At 40.6% G+C, this 22,941-nt stretch overlaps 1 protein-coding gene across 2 annotated transcripts in view; it reads right to left on the reverse strand.

Moving 5' to 3' along the window:
• LOC125464043 (mediator of RNA polymerase II transcription subunit 13-like) overlaps nucleotides 1–22,941 on the reverse strand; it is a 208,633-nt gene that overhangs the window by 90,809 nt on the left and 94,883 nt on the right. For both annotated transcript variants that reach the window (XM_048556028.2, XM_048556027.2), the window contains exons 3-4: nucleotides 13,841–13,925; nucleotides 4,385–4,468 (exon numbers count right to left, since the gene is read on the reverse strand). In XM_048556028.2, coding sequence (XP_048411985.1) covers nucleotides 4,385–4,468; nucleotides 13,841–13,925 — 169 coding nt within the window. The remainder of the gene's footprint in view (nucleotides 1–4,384; nucleotides 4,469–13,840; nucleotides 13,926–22,941) is intronic.

A 22,941-nucleotide genomic window follows, 5' to 3' on the forward strand; every position in this document is an offset into this window, starting at 1 on the left:
TCACTGATACAATTTTAGCCTTTCCACTAATGTCTAGCATGTTAGTAATTAGTGAACAAAAGCACAGAAAGGAAATTTTTTAAAAAAGAGGTTCTTCCATTCATCTCAAAGGAAACTCTTCCAAGAGATCCAAGTTTCTCACTGATGCCAAACTTGATATCCTAATGTACAATGGTTTACACTGCTCAAGTTGGAATTGGATTCATGCTCAAGGTAAGGTATTTTCAGGAAGAAAAACAGGCCCACATTTGAATTGTTTTCATGCACATATTTACACAGATGCAGCCAAAGATCAGGATGGAATTCAAAACAAATAAATTTATAATTATCAAACAATCTGTTAAAGAAATTAGCAATCATTAATGCAGACAGCATCCCATAAATTGTTTCAGTCCAGATTGGTTGTTCAGAAGCAGTCACTCAGATTTCCATGCAGGATGTGGTGGTGGTGGTGGTAGGGGATGAGGGTAGAGGGGGTAAAAAGAGTGGAGAGAGATGAATGCTTTTTTTAGATCAATTGGTACATTCCATCTTGATTGGCTCCCAGAAAATAGTTTGTGACAGCCTCAATGAACAGCAGCCCTCAATTTCATGATTTTCTCATCAATATGCACTTCTGTCAAGTACTGAAGGAATGTCAAACAAACAGATTCAGATGAATAAGGACCATAATTGTTGTTGGTTCAAACTTGGACCAGCAGACTCAATACCCAAATGACTGGACTTCAGGGCTACTCAGAAGTCTCCCACAGATTAGTCAACCTTACTGGCACTCTTGTACAGCTCATCTTTCTGTACATGTTAAATCGTAAAGGAATATGAAGAATGTTTTCAAAGATTTCCATTGTTTACAAGTAAGATGCACCACACACTGCCAGACAATGGCCAACTAGAAAATCTGACCACATCCTGTTCGCAATACCATCAATATCCTGGAGCATTACCTTCAACTTGAAACTTACACGAACAATCCATGTCAATATTGCGGCCGCAAGAGTAAGTCAGAAGATGGAAGTCATGAAGCAAGTAAAACACACTTGCATCCCCAAAGTCTAGCCATTACATACAAAATACAAATCAGTGTTTAATGGAATCCCACTTGTTGGATGAATGCAGTGCCAACAACATGCAAAGATGATAGAAACATCCATGAAAAAAGTTTGATTGGTACTTCACCTAGCATTTTAAACATTCATGCCTTCCACCACCAGTACACCAGCCATTCTGTTGATGATCAAGACCAGACTGATGGAGTGAAGAGTAGCTGGGTTGGATGCATTCTATTTTTTGTACATGCATCATGCTTGGCCAGCTTTCAACGTTGTGTTGGAGGCAATTCAGAGAATGATTCCTAGACAATCACCTAGAATGAGCAGATTGCCTCACGAGCAAAGGCCAGACAGGCTATGCATGTATTATCAGGAGCTTAGAAGAGTCAGAGGTGACTAATCAAACCACATGATCCTGAAAAAAAGACTTGACTGGATGGATGTCAAAAGGATATTTCCGCTAATGGGAAAATACAGAACCGAGGGTCATAGCTGAAAAATAAAGGGGTACCAATTTAAAAAGAAAGAGATGAGGAAACATTTTTCCGGCACTGAAAGTTTTTTGGAATTCTCCTCCTCAAAAGGCACTGGATGTAGAATCTTTACACACTGCTAAGACAGAGGTAGATAGTTATCAGGAATCTAAGGAGGATGAAAGATTATCAGGGATATTAGGAGATGTAGAGATTAAAGTTAGATCAAGCACAATCTTAATGAATGGCTGAGTAAGGGCAAAGGGGTCTGCTCTTGTTCCATGTTTGCATTGCTGGGTACAGGCCAATATTATAACTGTATTGGAACAATTTAGCTAGAGTCACAGCTAATTTTGGAGTGAGTATCAAGTCTCATCTTTTGCACTAAGGTGCTCAGCTCTCGCGTCATCGAGGTTAGAAAGATATGTGGAGCAACCTTTTCAGTTAGTTATTCAAATGTCCACCACAATTGGACATGACAAGAGCAGAGCGCTTTGATCTGATCTACAGGATTGCTTAGTCCTGTCCAAATCTCCGCGAGCAAAGTCAAATCTCCGCGAGCAAAGTCAAATCTCCGCGAGCAAAGTCAAATCTCCGCGAGCAAAGTCAAATCTCCGCGAGCAAAGTCAAATCTCCGCGAGCAAAGTCAAATCTCCGCGAGCAAAGTCAAATCTCCGCGAGCAAAGTCAAATCTCCGCGAGCAAAGTCAAATCTCCGCGAGCAAAGTCAAATCTCCGCGAGCAAAGTCAAATCTCCGCGAGCAAAGTCAAATCTCCGCGAGCAAAGTCAAATCTCCGCGAGCAAAGTCAAATCTCCGCGAGCAAAGTCAAATCTCCGCGAGCAAAGTCAAATCATACCAGACAAAATGTCAGGTTTTGCATGAATCTGTGGGACTGTCATCCAAATTTCTGCATTAAACCCCTAGTTGTTAGTAAGGAAGGCTTTGCAGTATTACTGGAAGTGGAATTACCAATATCTTTTCCAAAGTCGAACTCTCAAGGTTAGGTAATCTGTCCAGTTTCATTCCTCTATCAAAACTATGCAGTGGCTTGATACAAAGAGAGCCTTGTCAGGCTATTACAAAGGTCATTTAAGAGTTAACCATATCACAGAGTCTGTCCTGAATCACTGGACTGGTGAATATCTCTGGAATAAATAACTAAATGAAACCTTTCAATGTCATTGCGAGAAAATGGTGTACTCTGCTGTTAGATCTGTGGAGATGTGGTGTACCACTTTTTTTTATAACTCTTCGAATTTGGCATCTGCAAAAATAGTTTGAAAAATTTGTGGAACAAATGGCATGTAAAGTTCAACATCCAGAAATGGAACACTTTGTGGTATTAAATACAGTGTGAAATCTCAGCTGCAGAATTATCTATTCTAAACCATTAAATAATGAGGTTGAATCAGTTCAGTTAATCAGGAATCAAAAATCAAACTACAGACTGCAAATGCACTGCCACATCGATTTGGAGGCAATGTGAGAAAATGGGCTGTTCAAATTATATCTGAGAGTTTCATAGCCTAAAATAATAAACAAAATGCTTGAACCACATTCAAAATAATCTGACATAATATTTACAAGTTTAACTGAACTCAACTGTTACATAAAGCATTGTCAATAAAAACAACAGCCTATCAAGTTCTACACTTAAAATTTATTTGGAATGAGACAGTCTTCAATGAAACAGATCAGGCTACATCTACCTGTGGCATTGCCTTTGTACAGTTTCCTTATTTGCTCTTATTCTGTACAGTAACCAGAGCATTCAGTACTTAGACTATGTGCTCATATTCCTTCTGGTCTGCATTTTAAGGTAGAATTAATCAGCTGGCCAAAACTAATTGTGCTGCACAGCTGAAAGCTGCACAATTTGGACAATGTCTGTACATTTTTGGCTCCCAGTTACCATCACTGCTGAAAGCACTGACTTATTAGTGTCACATAAATCTAGTCTACACAATTTCCATTGCCACGCATCGTAAAACAGAGGAAACTGTTTTGGCGATAACTGTGCTGAAAGCATTAAAAACCAGTTTAACTAAGTCTCTAAATCCTCATATAATAAAACGAGAAACTGCAGATGCTGAAGATCTGGAATGAAAACAAAAATTGGTGGCAAATCTCAACATGTTTGGCAGTGGTATTTATAAAGACGACAAGATCTTGCCATCTCGTGGATTGTTGAGGTGGGGGCTCTGCGCAGTAGCTGGATAGCTATCCATACTGTCATTGTTTACACACCCTTTTCATATCTTTCTTGCTCTCTCTGTTCTATCGCCATCCATGCTGCCAGACCTGATGAGTTTTGTCAACTATTTTTCACTCTAACTCTTGGTCACTTGCTTTACGCTGTTTACAAGTAATGCTACATAATTTTTGATTCTGAAGATAAAGCAGAATTTATATAGTACTGGAGTAAAGTTTAGACAGACCTGCAAAAAACAATGCTAAGCTTCTTTGGAAATAGTGGCATGCTAATATTCATCAACAAGTCACATTTTCTTTAATCCTTTCATGGGTTGACAGCATCACTGAACACCCAGAGTTCATGGGCCATCCCTAGGCCACTTCAGTGTCAAATCACATTGCTATGGGTCTGGAGTCATGTATAGGCCAGACCAAGGAAGGATGGCAGATTTCCTTTCCTAAAAGGCATTAGTGAACTAAAAGTGAAACAATAGTCACATGATCATCATTAGCCTTGCGCTTGAGTACATCATGCACTTTTAAACATTTTCTACTTCAAGACTGATCTTCTCCTTGTAGTTTTGAAGTGTATAGATACCAAATACAGAAACATACGTTAGTGAGCACGGGCATCAATAAAGTAATAAATCCCTCTTACTAATGCTTACCTTTTGTTGACAGGCTTCTCATTTTTCTCATAGGGTTTGACAAACCATTTTCCAATTCTCACAAAGTTCTTATCCATCAGACATCTAGAAAAATGACAAGAAATAAATTCAAACTAAACATTTCCTCCACCCCATAGCTAAATATTATGTTCTGCAAAGATGGTTTTATGAATATAACTTATGATCCCAGACAATGGGAACACTAGATATCCCAGATATGTTGGATCTGTTTAGAGATCCTAAACGTTTAAAGAATAAATGTGTGAAGAATCAAAGGTCTAAAACAAAAACAGGACTCCAGGACAATACTGAAATAGCCAAAGAATCTTTACTATACAAATTAGAACAAAACAAACTTATGTATATATGTACACCAAATGCAAAAGATAGCAATTATAAACAATTAAGTATTCTAACACTCAATTCAATGAATTAACCCAGTATAATTTTGGTTTTACTGCATCCTTCACTCCAGTAGGCTTTTCGATATACTCATACATATACCGGAACGAAGTCCTTTTTTTTTCCTGCATCTGGCTGTGTAGGTCACAGTTCATTGTATGCTGTATCCCGCCAATATGACACCCCTGCCCAAGTGTAGGCTTCACTGGGAATTATGCGCCGCAACCCATCAAGTTATCTATGGGCATCTAATGTTACTGAATTTCTCTTTACAAAGCTACGTGACCCTACCTAAAGGTTTACAACTCACTTTTTCTTTCTGAACACACAAAACTGAGTAGTTTTGTTAAGCATAACAGAATTCATTCATGTAATGTCCAGGTCAGCTTTCTTATGTTTTTTTTAAGCAAAAACCAAGTAGTCTTTTTTTAAAAATAGGATAGCACCAACCTCAGCCACCTTCTCCATAGTAATCTCAAAGCATCCTTGCTTCTAAAAGTCTCTAAACTAGGTCAAAAATTCAAACACTATAATCACTCACAGGCACATAAGAAATTGAAAGTAAACAACTCTACTTCACTTTAAACAGAAACCAAAACTATTTTTTTAAACACTTAACATAACCAACAGAAACAGTTAGAATAAACCAGATATGACACAAGGATACAATAATGAATGAGGGATCTTCAAAGGCAGAGGGGTGTCCCTATCAATTGATCAGGTGGCTTGGGTTCACGTTCCACCTGTGCCAGTGCTGTGTAATAACATCTCAGAACAGGTTGATGAGAAAATAGCTACAGTAATGCATGAACAAACCATCTAATTATCTTAATTAATATCAAAAACATGCAGCTTCCACCAAAAAATAACTACGAAGCACTTGAGATTGCCCTGCGACTGTGACAAGTGTCATGCTTTGGTCACCAGATTAAGTGTTCATAGGGCTTCAAACATGTTGTTCTGTTACAGATAGGCAGCAGTTTGGGAGGTGGCAACACACAAAGGATAGGCTCAAGGTTGGAGATGGGGCAAGAGTTTACCAAGACAAAAGGATCAAAGGGTCCAGTTGTCCACCAGAACTGATGGAATCAGGTTTCTTGATGAGAGATGCTTAGTATGGATGAAAGAACTAATATAAATTACGTGGGATCCAGAAAGAAAGCTGGAGTTCAGAAGCTGCTGGGGACTAAGTCTCTTTGGCAAGATGAGCTTGAAGAGTCAGCGAAGACAGGACAGAAACAAGAGCAAGATGAAAAATCAGGGCGGGGGGGGCGCGTGGCAGGGAGAGAAACCTTAAAGGACGTTTGTCTAGGGAACAAGGTAAGGGAGAGAAATGACCTAGACAACTGACTGCGATATCTTAAGCTCAGTAGATGAAGTAGTCAAGCTTGTTGAAAGTACAACTGGAAGGAACAGAGGAGTGGCGCTTGCAGTAGACAACAGAAGGTAGGATAATGGTGAATCTTGAACAGTTGTGGCTCACAACAGCAGGACTCAATATTGCTTTACATAATTCACCTGATAAAGTAATGGATGGCTGTATCCACTTAAATGCACGCTCCTGGACTTAATGGGGCAGAGATTTAGCTTGGATCAGGGCGAAAGATAGAAACAGTCATTACGATGACTAGGATTAAAGAAAGGCATGGAGGAATTCATTGGCAGCTACAGAAACTTCAAGTGAGGTCAACAATTAAGACAACCTACTTCTCGAACATTGTGGTTCTTATCTTGCATTTGTGGCAATCAATCAACATACACATCATGTCTCCATTAACAGAGATTAAACAATGAGATTATCTCTATTTTAATGAAAATAGTTGAAGGAAATAGCTAGGACACTAGGAGAATTCCGATATTCTTCTTAGAAGCCCTAAAGAATCCAGCTCATATCAAAACTGCTCACATTCCAACCACGGACATACAAGATCTTGGCTTCAGGCTTCATCTGAAGGACAATAAACAACTCCCTCAATGCTCATTCAACCTCCAGAATACTTGAAGTTTCTGCAACAAGACCCCAAGCTGATAAATTGTGCTCTGAAGAAAATTCATATCAGACTCAAAACTTTAACTTTTTCTCTCTTTTAATAATGTTGATATGATGGGCTAGCTTGAAGAAAGGGTTGACAGGACTGAGGAGGAACGGCACAAGTCAAAATTGCCGCAGTTCAAAAGGCCTTACTCATCCGTGCATAGGTAGTACAAGGATAACTTGATGAGAAACAAGTAAATGAAAGCATTAAGAATAACTAAAAAGAGGAAGCTCATAAACCAAAGTTGACAACTAAGGAATTTAATTTATACAATTATGCTTTTTCTTAAAACATTGCATTGATGTCTACTGCAAGACAGGCAAAATTCACCAACACTAAATAAGAATCATCTGAGACTGTTTGCGGGCATGCATTCTTTAGTGGAACGTTGTGTAAACCACATTGAACACTTTGTTCGACCCTAAGTATCATTTTGCATCACAAGCTGAAAAATTAAGCTCGTGTTTTCTTAGATATTTTGTGCCATTTTTTCAGATGCCCACTCCCATAGCCACCCCAGAAAAAATTAATTTTAGTCCAGGCAAACACATTTCAACTTAAGACATAATTTAAGTATTAAGGCATGTGATCAATGTCGTGCTTCAATATTCAGTGATTCCAGACAAATCAAATCAGATCTGAACGAAACCTGATCCGACAGATCATAAGTTAGTTTTTATTCTGCAGTCTGATAATCATGGTGGTCAGTCACCAAACAAACTGAACGTTGACTGATTTCTATTGAACAAAAGAACAATTTTATTACACTGCTGCGTGCATAGTGTATAACAAATTTAGAAGGCTCTCAGTATAAGCAAAAGAAAAATTCAACTCTTCCTGAAATATCCTTTATAGACATTCAACCAGCATGAAGTAACTGCTTAACTTTAATTTTTAAAATTAACTGCAAATTATTCACAAACATTTCCTTTCAACAACTTTCTGTATATTCACCAGACATGATCCTCTCCATTCCACAGGCATGGACAATCACAGGCTACATCACCCACTTTTCCTAACAGGGGCTTTCTTAATGCTCTGTTTAAACTGCTAAAGCAATTCTAAGACTTGTTTCCAGTCTAAAGGCCTAAACGGGCAGAAGCTCAAGTATCTTGCTGTTTGTATGAATCCATCTCAACTGAAACTTGATTGAGGCCTCTGATCTGTCTTTGCATACATCCTAAAAGTTCAACTTGGTAAACAGCCATTAATTAATCCAGACTGGTTCATCGAGTTAGTTAGATTAAAATGGTGTAATTTTTTTGGACATTATCCTGGAACCTCTGCTATTCGTAATTAATTTTGATATCTTGTCAAAGACAAGAGTAATTTCACAGATCTAAAATGAAAAATCCTGCTTTAAAATTCACCACACTGTCAATTGATCATTTCTTGAAATGCTGCAATTGGTCTCGCACTTTAGATTGTATTCTAGAATCATCAACCAATTTGAACTCAAAACAGATCTGTGAAACCAATGAATGTGTCCAGATAACAATGCAGAAATTTAATCCAACTGTTTAAAATAATGCAGGACTGATGTTTTCATCAGGCCACATGAGCAAAGTAAGCATTCATTCATTGTACTCAAAATTTAGTTACGTCACTGGATGGTGTTTCTCAAATGAGGAAGAGCTGGGCTTTTCTGAAATTTTAGCGTAATTAGCTCGCAGAGAAAGAAAGTGGCTTTTGGGAGTTTAAAAACATAATCACTTTTTGCTTGAACACTTTGATAACCATTAACTGCAGCTCAATTTTCAAATAAAAGTGAAATCCAAAAGCAAACATTCAAAAATGTGTTCCAGATTCAGACTACAATTAGTCCATCTGGCCACGAAATAAATGAATAGAAGGGTATACATTTCAATAATTAAAGCTTCAAGGTGTAATGCAGACTGCATAAGGCAACTCAAAAAGCAACACCAACATTTGAATTAATTAAGCATGTGCTTCACAGAAGAAATTGGGGGTTGCATAAGATTAAAGATAAAGACCGACAAATTTGTAGAAATATTCAGGAGAGTGCCTAATGTCAGTCATAGGGACACACCAGAATCCATAATAAAGGATGTCCAAGTAGGACACTCGGGAAATAATGTTAGGATTGAACACAGTTAACACAGTGAACTTTCAAATAAAAATCAGGTTTAGCAAACCTGAAGTTTTTTTGAGCACATAACATGCAGAATGGATAAAGGGGAAAACAGGAAATACTGTATATTTACATTTTCAGATGGCATTTTACTAGACCCCAGATGAGACTGTAAACAAGATTAAAGCTTTTGAGGCTAGGTTTTAGGGGACATTATACAAACAAGGGCTGAGAACTAATTAACACAGTAGATAGTTGGAATAAACAGGTGACTTGCAGGTTGACAGGTTGTGCCTCAATAGCCTTCAAAGATTGTTGCTTGGGCCGTAGCTATTTACAACCTAGTGTCATCGACGATCATTTACTAACAAGTAAGGTTGTCCACCAAGGAAACTCTATCACCAGTGATGGGTTCTGCAGATCTTATGTGGCTGATGAGCACAACTCTTCAGTCACATATCTGATTACATATTTGGCACGTGGAAATGGTATTTGGCCTCAAGATCACTGGCATTCCTTTCTCCAGTTCCTTTTTCCGTACTCTCTTACCAATGACTGTTTGAAGAATTGTGTACCTTTATGCAGAAGATTCTTCAAAGCTGATTTCTTCTGAACGAGTCTCCCATGTGTTACCATCATAGAATCCCTACAGTGTGGATGCTGATGTTAGGACACCTGTGCTTCTAAACGATGCAGAGAACCCGACTCAAACACCACTTCTGTTACTTCGACGGCCTTGAGGCGGTATGTGGTGTCTCCCAAAGTTTTGGAACCAAATGATGATTGCCTTATTCACAAGGATCTTGATATCTGCACAAATGTCAGTCGAAAACTCATCCTTAGGCATCTGAAGGTGTTTCTCGCAGATTGAGTACAGTAGTGTATATCTACATTGCTATCAGCCTTATGAGAGAGGTAGCTTCCCAGTTAAGGAAAATGTTCCACGTTTGGGAGGATTTTTCTGCCACCTTAAACGGAGAGATGGACCGGAATTCGACCTGCAGTAGGTTGGTAAAGGGGTGGAGTCTTCTTGAGGTAGAGACCAATTCTTTGGTATGCTTTCATCAAGGCGCCAAGCAAAGCTTGAAGATTCTCAATAGCACGGAGGCAACTGCATAATCCACATTCTGAAGTTCCATAAAATAGGTCGGCATCAGTTTCTTCTCAGATTTCAACTAGTTAAGGTTTGAAACATTTCTATCCAGCCTATTGACAATGTCTACAATACTGGGAAGCTTGTTCTTGACAAGAATGGTGATGAAGGAGGTGGGGAAAAAGATGAGGACAATGACATCCGTGTTTGACCCATGCTGACCTTAAAGAATTCTGTCACATTACAGTCATTGGAGGACCATTGCCAATATTTTGTCACAGAGGGGGTTGATGAATTTCTCTGGACAGCTAGCCTTTAACATCTTCCACAGCATTTCATGATTGACCGAGTCAAAAACCTTGGTCAGATCAATGAAGTCCACGTACAGCAGTTGGTGTTACTCTTGGCATTTCTCTTGGAGTTGCCAATCTGTGAAAATCACATTCATTGCTCCAGGTCATGGTCAAAAGCTGCACTGGCTTTCATGAAGGATTTCCTCAGAAGCTGGGAGAACATAACCAGAGAGGATTTGAGCAATGATCTTCCCAGCAATGGAGTCTAAGAGATTCCTCTAATTCCTATCTTTCCATGAACTGCCACATTGCTGCAGGAGAGAGGCTGAAGTGTTTTGCTGATTCCAAAGGCGATGCTGCCAGGAGTTCTCAACTCCTGGTAGAGTCAGCCATTACACTAAGGTCTGGCAGGAGGAACCAAACAAAGTGTGATCCCCAAAAAGCTTTCCAGGTAGAATAATGAAGCCTGAAGCAGTAGCAGATCTCTGGTTATCACAATCGGTATCATGGACTTTGATGCAAGGATCAAATGCAAAATTTTCCAAGAATGGAGGTGACACAAAATCAGGTGGGAGGATGCAACAAGGATGCTTCCAAAGGGATTGGGAGAGAGAAATGTCAGGTTATCCACACTGCAGTGGTTGAAAGAGAAACCCCATTCTTGCTTCAAGACAAACACCAACCATGCCAATACTATACATATCCTAACAAGTAACTTCCTGGTGAAATGCAATCAACTTTGCCTGCATCAAGATCACAAGTATAACACTGAACCATGGTGCAAGTCTGAGAAAAGATAATGTAAAAAAGCCTGTGCCAGTTCATCTAACAGGCCATGATTTGTGCAATTAAGTTTCACGAGTATCCCTCAAGACTAGTAAAAGTGCCATCCTTCGAAATATCAGCTGGAGTGGGCTTTCGACAGCAAGACGCAATCTGAACAGAATTGACTGAGGAGCAGAAAATGCCTCTGCGAAAGGACTGTAAAACTCACACCAAATCACAGTCACCTGACAGACCTTTCTTAGAGAACTAATCAATTGTTAGCTCAAGGCTTTTTGCTATTTTCTATATGTCTCTGAAACAATGATACTATTAAATTGATTCAATGATTTCCTTTCTTCAGAAGATCCATTGGGGAGAGCCTCTGCCAAAAATGTTGCAGGGCCTTGAAGTAGAAATCCCATAGAAAAACTTGACCGCATATAGAATCAGGGAGCCAACAGAACTGATAGCGATACGATAACAATTCTGACTTGGAAGCAGCATTCACACTTATGACTTAGAAGGCTAAGTTCATGAAGAATTATTGACTCTGACTGCAGCATCTGCAGTTCTTGCTAAATTCACGAAGAACATTTTAGAAATAGCAGTTTCTGTCAGTTAGGTTAAGGTTTTGCTACTCAGATTGACAAAAGTTGGGAAGCGATCTTCCTAAGATCACGGTGGGGGGTGTTGTCCACAATTCACAATAATGAAGAGGACCCAAGGATTCGAAGTACATTTTTAAAATATGTACCTCGCATCAAAAGTGGGAATGAGGTTATTTATTGGATTGGAAGACTGTATCAAAATAAGAGGCCATTAAGCAGCTTGCAGAATGATACATTAGTAAATTTTATTTCACCTTAATCAGAGATACGGCTATGACAGCACTCCAGGCCATCAAGAATTCATGAAAAAAGAGAAAGAAAAAAAGACAAGAGGACGAGGTATGACAGCATTATTAAGACTGCATTTCTTTAAAAAAATGTTTGGATTCTGTGGACAAAAATGGAGAAGGATACACCATCTTTTAAACCGAAGAAACTGTGGAAGGATATGTTTCAGTTTTAAAACAAGCTATTGAGATTCATCATAGAGTTGCATTTCTATGGTCACTTTCTTCAAACATTGGGGGAGGATGATTGTTGGTCCCATCAGCATTAGGAGTATGCATTCAGGACAGTTTTGCACAATGACAGCCTGTAGATTCAAAACTCAAATCAGGTCAGTTGTGGAGGTCAGAAGTGTTCAGCATGACAACATCTCTGGTTACCTCACCAAGTTCACAACTGTGTGCAAACAATAAAGTGGCAGAAAGTCTTCAAATTTGGAAAAGTGGCAAGCTTCTCTCTTCACAGAGAAGTAATTCCCAATGATCATTTGCTCATAAGCTGCTGGCTCCAACTAGTGGTTGAGAGACTGAACAATTAGTGCGCCAAGATCCTGTGTCGGCAGTAAAGCAGTGAAAAGATTTGGAAAGGTAATCAGAAGAACCTGAAAGAAACAAAAACACGCCTCATTGAATGCAGTGGATGAATGCTGTTGAACTCTCATTTTCTTTCTCCACCCTCAAATCTGAGTTTTCCTTGTTTATGTCTGTCTGCATAAGCGTGTAACGATTTAAGATGTGGTACAGTTTAAGTTAGAGAACTGCAAAGTTGATAATTCCTACCTCATCTACTTGTGGTTCGAAGTGATGTGTGTACACAGACTGGCAGTTTCTTAAGAACAAAAACATGGTCACCAAACAAGAAAACTGGGGATTTGGGTAATCTGATTTCATCTTTAAATTGTGACAATCCTGGGTCTGGTGGGGCTCAAGTGTCAGTGAGCTTTCCTCAAGTGGATTGTGACACTGTTATAGTGACTTTATCCAACTAAATAGAAAATAGTTGCCAGATGTTTCTAGGACTGAACATATTTGCTTAAATTTGAAAAAAGGGGAAGTATTACATCTTTAGGAGTTTTATTTTATACTTCGTTTCGAATTTTTTGTAAAGAGATGGCAGCAGTAGGTTGTCATGGTAGGATGACGACAACATAATTTGGTTTAAATCGGAGATGAAGACCCACTGCTTAAATGATCAATTGGGGAATAACTAATTTGATCATTTAAACAAGGAGTGCATAAATATTTACCCCTCAAATAACATTCTGAAAACTAATAAGACACTGCTGTTAACTTCATTAGTATTGCTTTTCTGATTAACTGGAAATCTAAGCACAAATTCAGAGGTAATCAGCTGGAACTGACTGCTTGAAAGGATGGCGGAAGTTGAGACGATGAGCTCAAAAGGAGGTTAGGTGACATCTTGGACAAAATAAATTTGCAGGACTATGGAAACAAGTGGGATATTCTTCTGCCATCTCCCTGAAGGGCAGTCAAGCACTGTGCGTTAATCAGTCTCTGCACAAGAGTAACTGATTCCATGTGTGCTAGAAAAGCTCAGGAATATTCTTCACATTTAAATAATTCTGCAAGCATACATAATTATACATTTTGCAGCAAATTTACAAACGTGTTTTTCAAGTGTCAACTGTTTCTATAAATTATTCTCCTACGTGTAAATATGACAGAATGCTGCAGCACAATGGTTAAAATGACTAAAGAGCTCTGTTAAAGTGCATTCAGCTTAATATTCAGATTGCAGTATCTGCACATTTAAATGCTAAAGTATTGTTAGATGCTAAGATAAAACAAATACTGCAGTGCATAATAGTTTGCATAGTTCCATTAAGCATGAAGTATTCTCTGGTAAATTGATTTAGTTTTACCTTTCTAGCAAATTGTGAATGGCTTTAAAGAGCAGTGTTCTGCATTCGTATGTAAGTCCATTTTCCCAGAGACCATCTTCCACCACTGGAAAGCAAGAAAAATATCATCACCCATGAGAAACTAAATTCAACCAAATAGCATAACAGAAAAGCTCATACATCGTTCAATCATGAAAAGTTGGCATTATTTTATTTTGTCAATCTAAAATCTGGAAAGCTATAATTTCTAAATGGCACCTGACAGAATACATTCAGTCAACTGAGACAGCAAGAACTGTAGATGCTGGGGTCAGAGACAACAGTGTGCAGCTGGAGGAACACAGCAGGCCAGGCAGCATCAGTGGAGCAGGAAGGTTGACATTTCAGATCAGGACTCTTCTTCAGAAATGGAAGGGTAAGGGAGCTAGGAAATGGAGAGAGGAGGGGTGGGGCTGGGGAAGGTAGGTGGGATGGTGATAAGCGAGTGCAGGTAGGGTGAATAGATGGGAGAGAAGATGGACAGGGTGTGTCGGGTCATGGAGGCGGGATGAGAGGGAGGGTCAGCATGGATGCAGCCAGGGGTGGGGAAGATTTTAAAACTGGTGATTTCCATGTTTAAACCCCATTGGGCTGCAGGCTTCTGAGGCAGAGTATGAGGTGTTGCTCCCCCAGTTTGCAGGTGCTGTCATTGTGACACTGGAGGCAGCCCAGGACAAACATGTCACCCAGGTAGTGGGAGGGGGAGTTCAAAAATGGTTGGTAACCGGAAGGTGTTGTCATTTGTTGCGTACAGAACGCTGATGCTCTATAAAACGATCTCCAAGTCTAGGTTTGGTCTCACCAATGTAGAGGTAGCCACATTGGGAGCAGCAGATACAGGAGACCAAGTTGACAGGTGAACCCTTCTCTGATATGAAAGGTTTCTTTCGTGTTAAATCATTTCGAATACATACTAAAAATGACACACTTTGAATGGAACAGCTAACAGTGTTCAAAGATTGAAGTACAGAGAGATTCTGCAGATAACTGAAACATTTTGAACCATAGAACAGTATCCCATTCAACACACTGGCCTTGAGTTTCTCACGTCCTCTCAGACTTCTTCCAGCTGCTGCCAGAATTTCACTAACAGATATCCACTAACACACAAGGATACTATCCAATTGGCCTCCCTGTCGATAATGGGAGGAGTGGTTCAGCTGTGGTCCCAGTGACCTCAGTGGCCCCCACTAGCAGGGCCGCTAGCATCCCCTAATCGTTAACTCAGCATAAAATGCCAGAGCCCAGTTAAACCCACTTCTGCCCATTTCCCAGCAGCTCAAACTCTTTGTAAGTGGTTATTTAACGTCCTTTATTACAAATCTGCATCCATCACTATTAGCAGTTCACACAAAAAAAATCCCCAACCATTCATTACATTTCTAGAAAACCTTCCCTCATGTTGCTTTTGGTTCTTTATTTAATCTCATACAAATCTACATGTTTTGCTTATCTGTCTAACCATTGGATACAGATTTCTTTATTTAATCCAAGCCTTTTATGATTTTAAGCGCCACTATCAGATTTTGTTGAAGAACTTTGAAGTTTATCCACATAACTAAACCCTTAACCCTGGAATCATCCTTAAATCTTTCTCTAACCTCTCTACATGTTCACGGGCTCCTGAATAAACAATTGCTCAAATTTTAAAATTCTGTTTCTTATGGGGCAGCACAGTGGCTCAGTGGTTAGCAATGCTGCCTCACAGCACCAGGGGCTCAGGTTCAATTCCAGCCTTAGGCAACTGTCTGCGTGGAGTTTGCCCATCCTCCGTGTTTGCAGGGATTTCCTCCAGGTGGTTCGGCTTTCTTCCACAATCCAAATGTGTACAGGTTAGGTAGGATAGCCATGCTAAATTGCCCATTGTGTCCAAGCATGTGCAGGCTAGGTGGGTCAGCCCTGGGGAATGCAGAGTTACAGGGTAGCAGGATGGGTCCAAGTGAGATGCTCTTCAGAGGGCCGGTGCAACTCGAAGGGCCAAATGGCCAGATTCCACACTGTTGGGATTCTCTGATGTTACTAACCCTTGAGGTTGCAAGCGGAAGTTGATAAAACCGTTTTTTTTTAAAATACCTGTGCTACTCTGCTTTTAATGACTAAAGGATAGAACACAAAATAAGACAAATTGGTAATGTTAGCACACAGTTGTGTACAGTACAATGTTTCACAAATTAAGTCAGGGCTGTTGGACAATGCAAGACATTAACAGGGAAGTTTAAGTAAAGCAAAACTCAGGCAAAAAGAAAATAACTGCATGAGCAAACAGGACATTAAGAGAATTTTACAGATGTATTAATAATAATTAGTCATCATTTTAAAGCAGCCACTAAGAGACGAAGGAAGACATGAACTTTCATGGCAAAATTATAGCAAGAATTACAGCTGAGCAGAATCATGTACAGAAGTTAACCTTTTGCAAAAATATCAACCATAAAGATTCACACATGCAGCCTACAAACAGAATGGACAGCATGTTGTAGCCCAAAAGAAATCCATTCCACCTGTTGTGTCAGAGAAAGAGGAAGCTTTTATTTATTCACCTCTAGGTTAATTGAACACAGCAATGTTTCCTCCCAGTGACAGCTCTAACCAATTGCAATCACGATTGACTTCCTAAAGATGAAGTATTTTTCACTCACAATCCAGGTTACTTAATTACACATGGATGTTTCTACTTAAATAAAAAAAAGTAGCCCAGGTGTCAACCTGGATTTATCTTAGAGGGCTATAACTTACTAATTTTCTAAACGGCTACATTTTAGTTTCCAGGTGATACATCTGCATTACAAAGAATTAATTTGCATAGGTGACAATACTTTCTATATGCATGTTAACATCTATAGTCATACAGATGAATCGGAAGATTACATCAATATCCTCAAGAAATTAGCAAGTTTGCATTAATCCTCAAGCCACAAAACCCGAGGAAAATGTTAATTTTCTTAGTCACCACAGTATTTAACATGGCACAAACAACAGCCATAAAGTTGGATTAGTGATAATGGGAACTGCAGATGCTGGAGAATCCAAGATAATAAAATGTGAGGCTGGATGAACACAGCAGGCCCAGCAGCACCTCAGGAGCACAAAAGCTGACATTTTGGGCCTCAACCCTTCATCAGAGGGGGGGGGGAGATGGGGTGAGGGTTCTGGAATAAATAGGGAGAGGGGGAGGCGGACCGAAGATGGAGAGAAAAGAAGATAGGTGGGGAGAGTATAGGTGGGGAGGTAGGGAGGGGATAGGTCAGTCCAGGGAAGACGGACAGGTCAAGGAGGTGGGATGAGGTTAGTAGGTGGGAGATGGAGGTGCGGCTTGGGGTGGGAGGAAGGGATGGGTGAGAGGAAGAACAGGTTAGGGAGGCAGAGACAGGTTGGACTGGTTTTGGGATGCAGTGGGTGGAGGGGAAGAGCTGGGCTGGCTGTGTGGTGCAGTGGGGGGAGGGGACGAACTGGGCTGGTTTTGGGATGCAGTGGGGGAAGGGGAGATTTTGAAGCTGGTCAAGTCCACATTGATACCATTGGGCTGCAATTTTCCATATTAAGCAGATGTTCACCTGCACATCTGCCAATGTGGTATACTGCATCCACTGTACCCCGTGTAGCTTCCTCTGCATTGGGGAAACCAAGCGGAGGCTTGGAGACCGCTTTGCTGAACACCTCCGCTCAGTTCGCAATAAACAACTGCACCTCCCAGTCGCAAACCATTTCCACTCCCCCTCCCATTCTTTCGATGACATGTCCATCATGGGCGTCCTGCAGTGCCACAATGATGCCACCCGAAGGTTGCAGGAACAGCAACTCATATTCTGCTTGGGAACCCTGCAGCCCAATGGTATCAATGTGGACTTCACCAGCTTCAAAATCTCCCCTTCCCCCACCGCATCCCAAAACCAGCCCAGTTCATCCCCTCCCCCCACTGCACCACACAACCAGCCCAGCTCTTCCCCTCCACCCACTGCATCCCAAAACCAGTCCAACCTGTCTCTGCCTCCCTAACCTGTTCTTCCTCTCATCCATCCCTTCCTCCCACCCCAAGCCGCACCTCCATTTCCTACCTACTAACCTCATCCCACCTCCTTGACCTGTCAGTCTTCCCTGGACTGACCTATCCCCTCCCTGCCTCCCCACCTATCTTCTTTTCTCTCCATCTTCGGTCCGCCTCCCCCTCTCTCCCTATTTATTCCAGAACCCTCACCCATCCCCCTCTCTGAAGAAGGGTCTAGGCCCAAAACATCAGCTTTTGTGCTCCTGAGGTGCTGCTGGGCCTGCTGTGTTCATCCAGCCTCACATTTTATTATCTTGCCATAAAGTTGGGGTGGGAGAGGGAGCAGGGAGAAAGACAGCTTCCATCACTCAACAGGGCCTGGGTAAAGGACATGGATTGGGGTGTTCAGGCCCCAAAAATATTTAAGACGATATTGAGTCCTGAAGGTTGCATCTGTGGTTTTGTTTTAATTTAGCGCACATCCACAGCTTTCTGACATTAGGGGCCAAAGAAAACCACTCAGACATACCAATTGACTACCAGCTAATGAATAGAAATAGTTTACATATTAAGAACATAAGAACTAGGAAGAGTAGGGATCTGGCCCCTCGAGCCTGCCCCACCATTTAATAAGATCAAGGCTGATCTTTTTGAGACTCAGCTCCACTTACCCACCCACTCACCATAACCCTTAATTCCTTTACTGGTCAAAAATTTATTCAGCTTTGCCTTAAAAACAGTGAGGTAGCTTCAACCGCTTCACTCGGTATGGAATTCCACAGATTCACAACCCTTTGGGTGAACGAGTTCCTCCTGACCTCAGTCCTATATCTGCTTCCCTTTATTTTGAGGTGGTGCCCTCTAGTCCTAGTTTCACCTGCGAGCGGAAACAACCTCCCTGCCTTGACCTTATCTATTTCCTTCATAATCTTATATGTTTCTTTAAGATCTCCCCTCATTCTTCTGAATTCCAATGAGTATAATCCAAGTCTACTTACTCAGTTTGTCCTCATAATCCAACTGTCTCAACTCTGGAATCAACTGAGTGAATCTCCTCTGCACCCCCTCCAGTGCTAGAATATCTCTTCTCAAGTAAGGAGACCAAAACTGCACAGAGTGATCCTGGTGTGACCTCACCAGGACACTATACAGCTGCAGTCAGCCTCCCTGTTCTTAAACTCCATCCCTCAAGCAATGGCAGACAAAAGTCCATTTGCCTTTTTAACTACCTGCTGCACCTGCAATCCCACCTTTAGCTATTTATGCACAAGGACACCCAAGTCCCTCTGCATGGCAGCATGCTGCAATATTTTACCATTTAAAACATAGTCCATTTTGCTGTTGTTCCTACCAAAACTGATGACCTCACACTTATCAACATTGTACTCCATCTGCCAGACCTTTGCCCACGCACTCAGACTATTTATATATCTCTCTGCAGACTTTCAATATCTTCTGCACACCTTGCTCTACCACTCACCTTAGTGTCATCTGGAAATTTTGACACACTACACTTAGACCCCCAAATCCAAATCATCTCTGTAAATTGTAAACAATTTACGTCCCAACATCGATCCCTGAGGCACACCACTAGCCGCGGACCGTCAACCAGAAAGACACCCATTTACCCCTACTCTTTGCTTTCTTCTGGTCAACCCATCCTCTATCCATGCCAATACATTACCTGCAATACTGTGCAACTTTATCTTATGAAGCAGCCTTTGATGTGGCATTTGTTAAATGCCTTCTGGAAATCCAGATACACCACATCCACAGGTTCCTTGTCGTCCACCATGCAAGTAATGTCCTCAAAGAATTCCACCAAATTATTTAAACATGACCCACCCTTTATGAACCCATGCTGGGTGTTCCCAATGGGACAATTTACATCCAGATGTCTTGCTATTTCTTCCTTAATGATAGATTCGAGCATTTTCCCCACTACCGAAGTTAAGCTAACTAACAGTTACCTACTTTTCTTCTACTTCCTTTTCTAAACAGTGGCGTCACATTGGCTGTCTTCCAACTAGTGCATTTGCTATTTCCCCATCACCTCTTTTTGTACCCTGGGATGCATTTCACCAGAGCCAGGAGACCTGTCTACCTTTATCTTCATTAGCTTGCCCAGCACTACCTTCTTATGACGATAGTTTCTAGGTCCTCCCCTGCAATAACCATCTTGCCATTAGTTTCTGGCATGTTATTTGTGTCTTCTACTGTGAAGACTGACACGAAATAACTGTTTAATGTCTCGGCTATTTCTTCATTCCCAGTTATTAAATTGGCCTTCTCATCCTCTAAAGGACCAATGTTTACCTTCGCCATTCTTTTACAATTTACATATTTATAGAAACTTTTACTGCCTGTTTTTATATTCTGAGCTAGTTTACTCTCAATCTATCTTACTTTTCTTTATAACTTTTTTTTGTGGCTTTCTGCTAAGATTTCCCGGTCTACTAGTTTCCCACTACTCTTCGCTGTTTTGTATACGTTTTTCTTCCAATCTGATACTTTCCTTTATTTCCTCTGACATCTACAGCTGGCCCTCTCTTTTCCTACACTTCTTCCTTATCACCGGAATATACTTCTGCTGAGCACTGTGAAAAGTTGTTTTGAAAGTCCTCCACTGTTCCGCAATTGACCCACCATAAAGTTTTTGCTCCCATTCCACCTTAGCTAACTCCTTCCTCATTCCTTCACAGTCTCCTTTATTTAAGCACAGGACATAGGTCCTGGAATTAACTTTTTCACGCTCCATCTGTATTTTAAATTTGACCATACTGTAACTGCTCCGTCCAAGAGGATCCCTAAATGAGATCATTAATTACTCCTGTCTCATTACACAGGACTAGATCTAGGATAGCTTGCTCCCTCATAGGTTCCATTACATATTGTTCAAGGAAATTATCACAGATTCATTCTACGAACCCTTCCACAAGGCTACCACGTCCAACCTGGTTTGACCAATCAATATGTAAATTAAAATCCCCCATGATAATTGCTGTACCATTTTTACATGCTTTAGCTATTTTTATATGTTTACTGCCCTCAACTCCCCCACCACGATGTCATTATTTGGTTGCCTGCAGACCATACCTATCAGTGACGACTTCTCCTTGCTATTCCTAATTTCCACCCAAACGGATTCAATGTTTTGTTCAGTAGAGTATCATCTCTCACGACCACCCTGATATCATCCTTAAATATCAGAGCAACAGCACCTCCCTTATCTTCCTGTCTGTCCTTCCGAACAGTTTGACACCCCTGGATATTTAACTCCCAGTCATGACTATCCTGTAACCATGTCTCTGTAATAGCCACTAAATCATACACATTTGTCATGATGTGCGCCATCAACTCATCAACTTGTTTCTAATGCTCCGAGCATTCAGATGAAGTGCCCTTATGCCAGTTTTTGCACTACCTTTTTGGGTCCTCTCACCTCCATTACTAACAGTTCGAGTTCTCCTTCCCTTTAGCTTTTTTCCTAATTTTCAATGGAGTTGAAACTTCATCACCTGCTAACCTGCTGCTTTGCCTTACATTACTTGTTATTCTCCCACTACGCTCACTTCTCCTTTCCACTCTACTTACTATTTAAAGTCCTATTAACTACGCTATTTATCCTTTTTGCCAGAACACTGGACCCGGACCAGTTCAGGTGGAGTCCATCCCAGCGGTATAGATCCCTCCTGTCCCAGAACTGATGACAGTGTCCCATGAAAAGGGAACACTCTTTCCCACACCACTCAGTTTAAAATAGCTTTGCCTTCAATGTCTCAAAATTACCTGGAGAAACCTCTGTATTTGGCCCATAGCAAAGGAAAAGTTTATTTTCTCCCATTTCACTGGTTGTTGCAAGTAGCTTTAGATCAGAAGTCATGGTTTTTTGTCACTGGCAATTGTGATACGATGAGCTGATAAGCGACACTACTGGCAGCATTTATTCAGATTAAAATTTTACCAAGTGAAGGTGCCACTTGCTTAATAGAGATAGCTTGATTTATGACTTAAAATGACATTCACCTGACAAAGGGGTGACGCTCCAAAAGTCTGTGATTTCAAATAAACCTGTTGGACCACAGCCAGGCGTCGCGTAACTTCTGACAATCAGCAAACATTAGAGGATGTAATTTTGTTCAATCAAGTTCACAAGCTTATTGATCTGAATTTCAATTCTTTTAAAATTGGGAATGCACAAATCCCAATTTCAAAATGAATTGCACAATTTATTAAAATTATGTTCAGACTTAAACGAAAACCTGGAAGAGACTTAAAAATACATGTTTTTGGACCTTTTTGATGAAATATTACATTCAAGTTAGAGAAAAGTGCACTTAAAAGGCCAATTTGTTCTAAAGGTTTCATAGCTACCAGAGCAGAATGACATCCAGAGTTGAAGTTTGCATTTACTAAGACCAGCAAGGGACAAGTTGAGCTTTGCAAAGCAGCCCCCTCCATCATTTTGAACTTGGTTAAATCTGACTGTCTCGGAGATATCAAGTAGGAAGGAACTATCAAAATTAGGAGAGGGGGACCGTGACTGTTTAAAGTTGTTTCAGATTTAATTAACGGGTCAATCTTCCTAGATTTAGATGAAACTCGGCAGGTGGGGCTCCATTATGCATTCGTCAATTACTACTTTTATCTGTGTTAAAACTGGAGTTTCACCTATTACTAGACTGAAATTAAAGTAGCAATCTTGGTCTAAACAAGCAGCTTATGACTCAATATAAAATTATAAACTTTCCACACCTGTAGAATCAAAGGATCAGCTTCAACACACGAATGCAGACTAGTACTGTTAGGGCATTGATAAGAAAATGAAGTGTGAAGCTGGATGAACACAGCAGGCCACGCAGCATCTTAGGAGCACAAAAGCTGGCGTTTCGGGCCTCGAACCTTCATCAGAGGGGTCTAGGCCCGAAACGTCAGCTTTTGTGTTCCTAAGATGCTGCTTGGCCTGCTGTGTTCATCCAGCTTCACATTTTATTATCTTGGATTCTCCAGCATCTGCAGTTCCCATTATCACTGTCAGAGCATTGTTTCTTTGCATACGCGTATTATAATTTATCCTGTTTCGTACAATACTTGGGCT

Source organism: Stegostoma tigrinum, chromosome 26, assembly GCF_030684315.1.
Source record: "Stegostoma tigrinum isolate sSteTig4 chromosome 26, sSteTig4.hap1, whole genome shotgun sequence".
Classification (NCBI taxonomy): domain Eukaryota; kingdom Metazoa; phylum Chordata; class Chondrichthyes; order Orectolobiformes; family Stegostomatidae; genus Stegostoma; species Stegostoma tigrinum.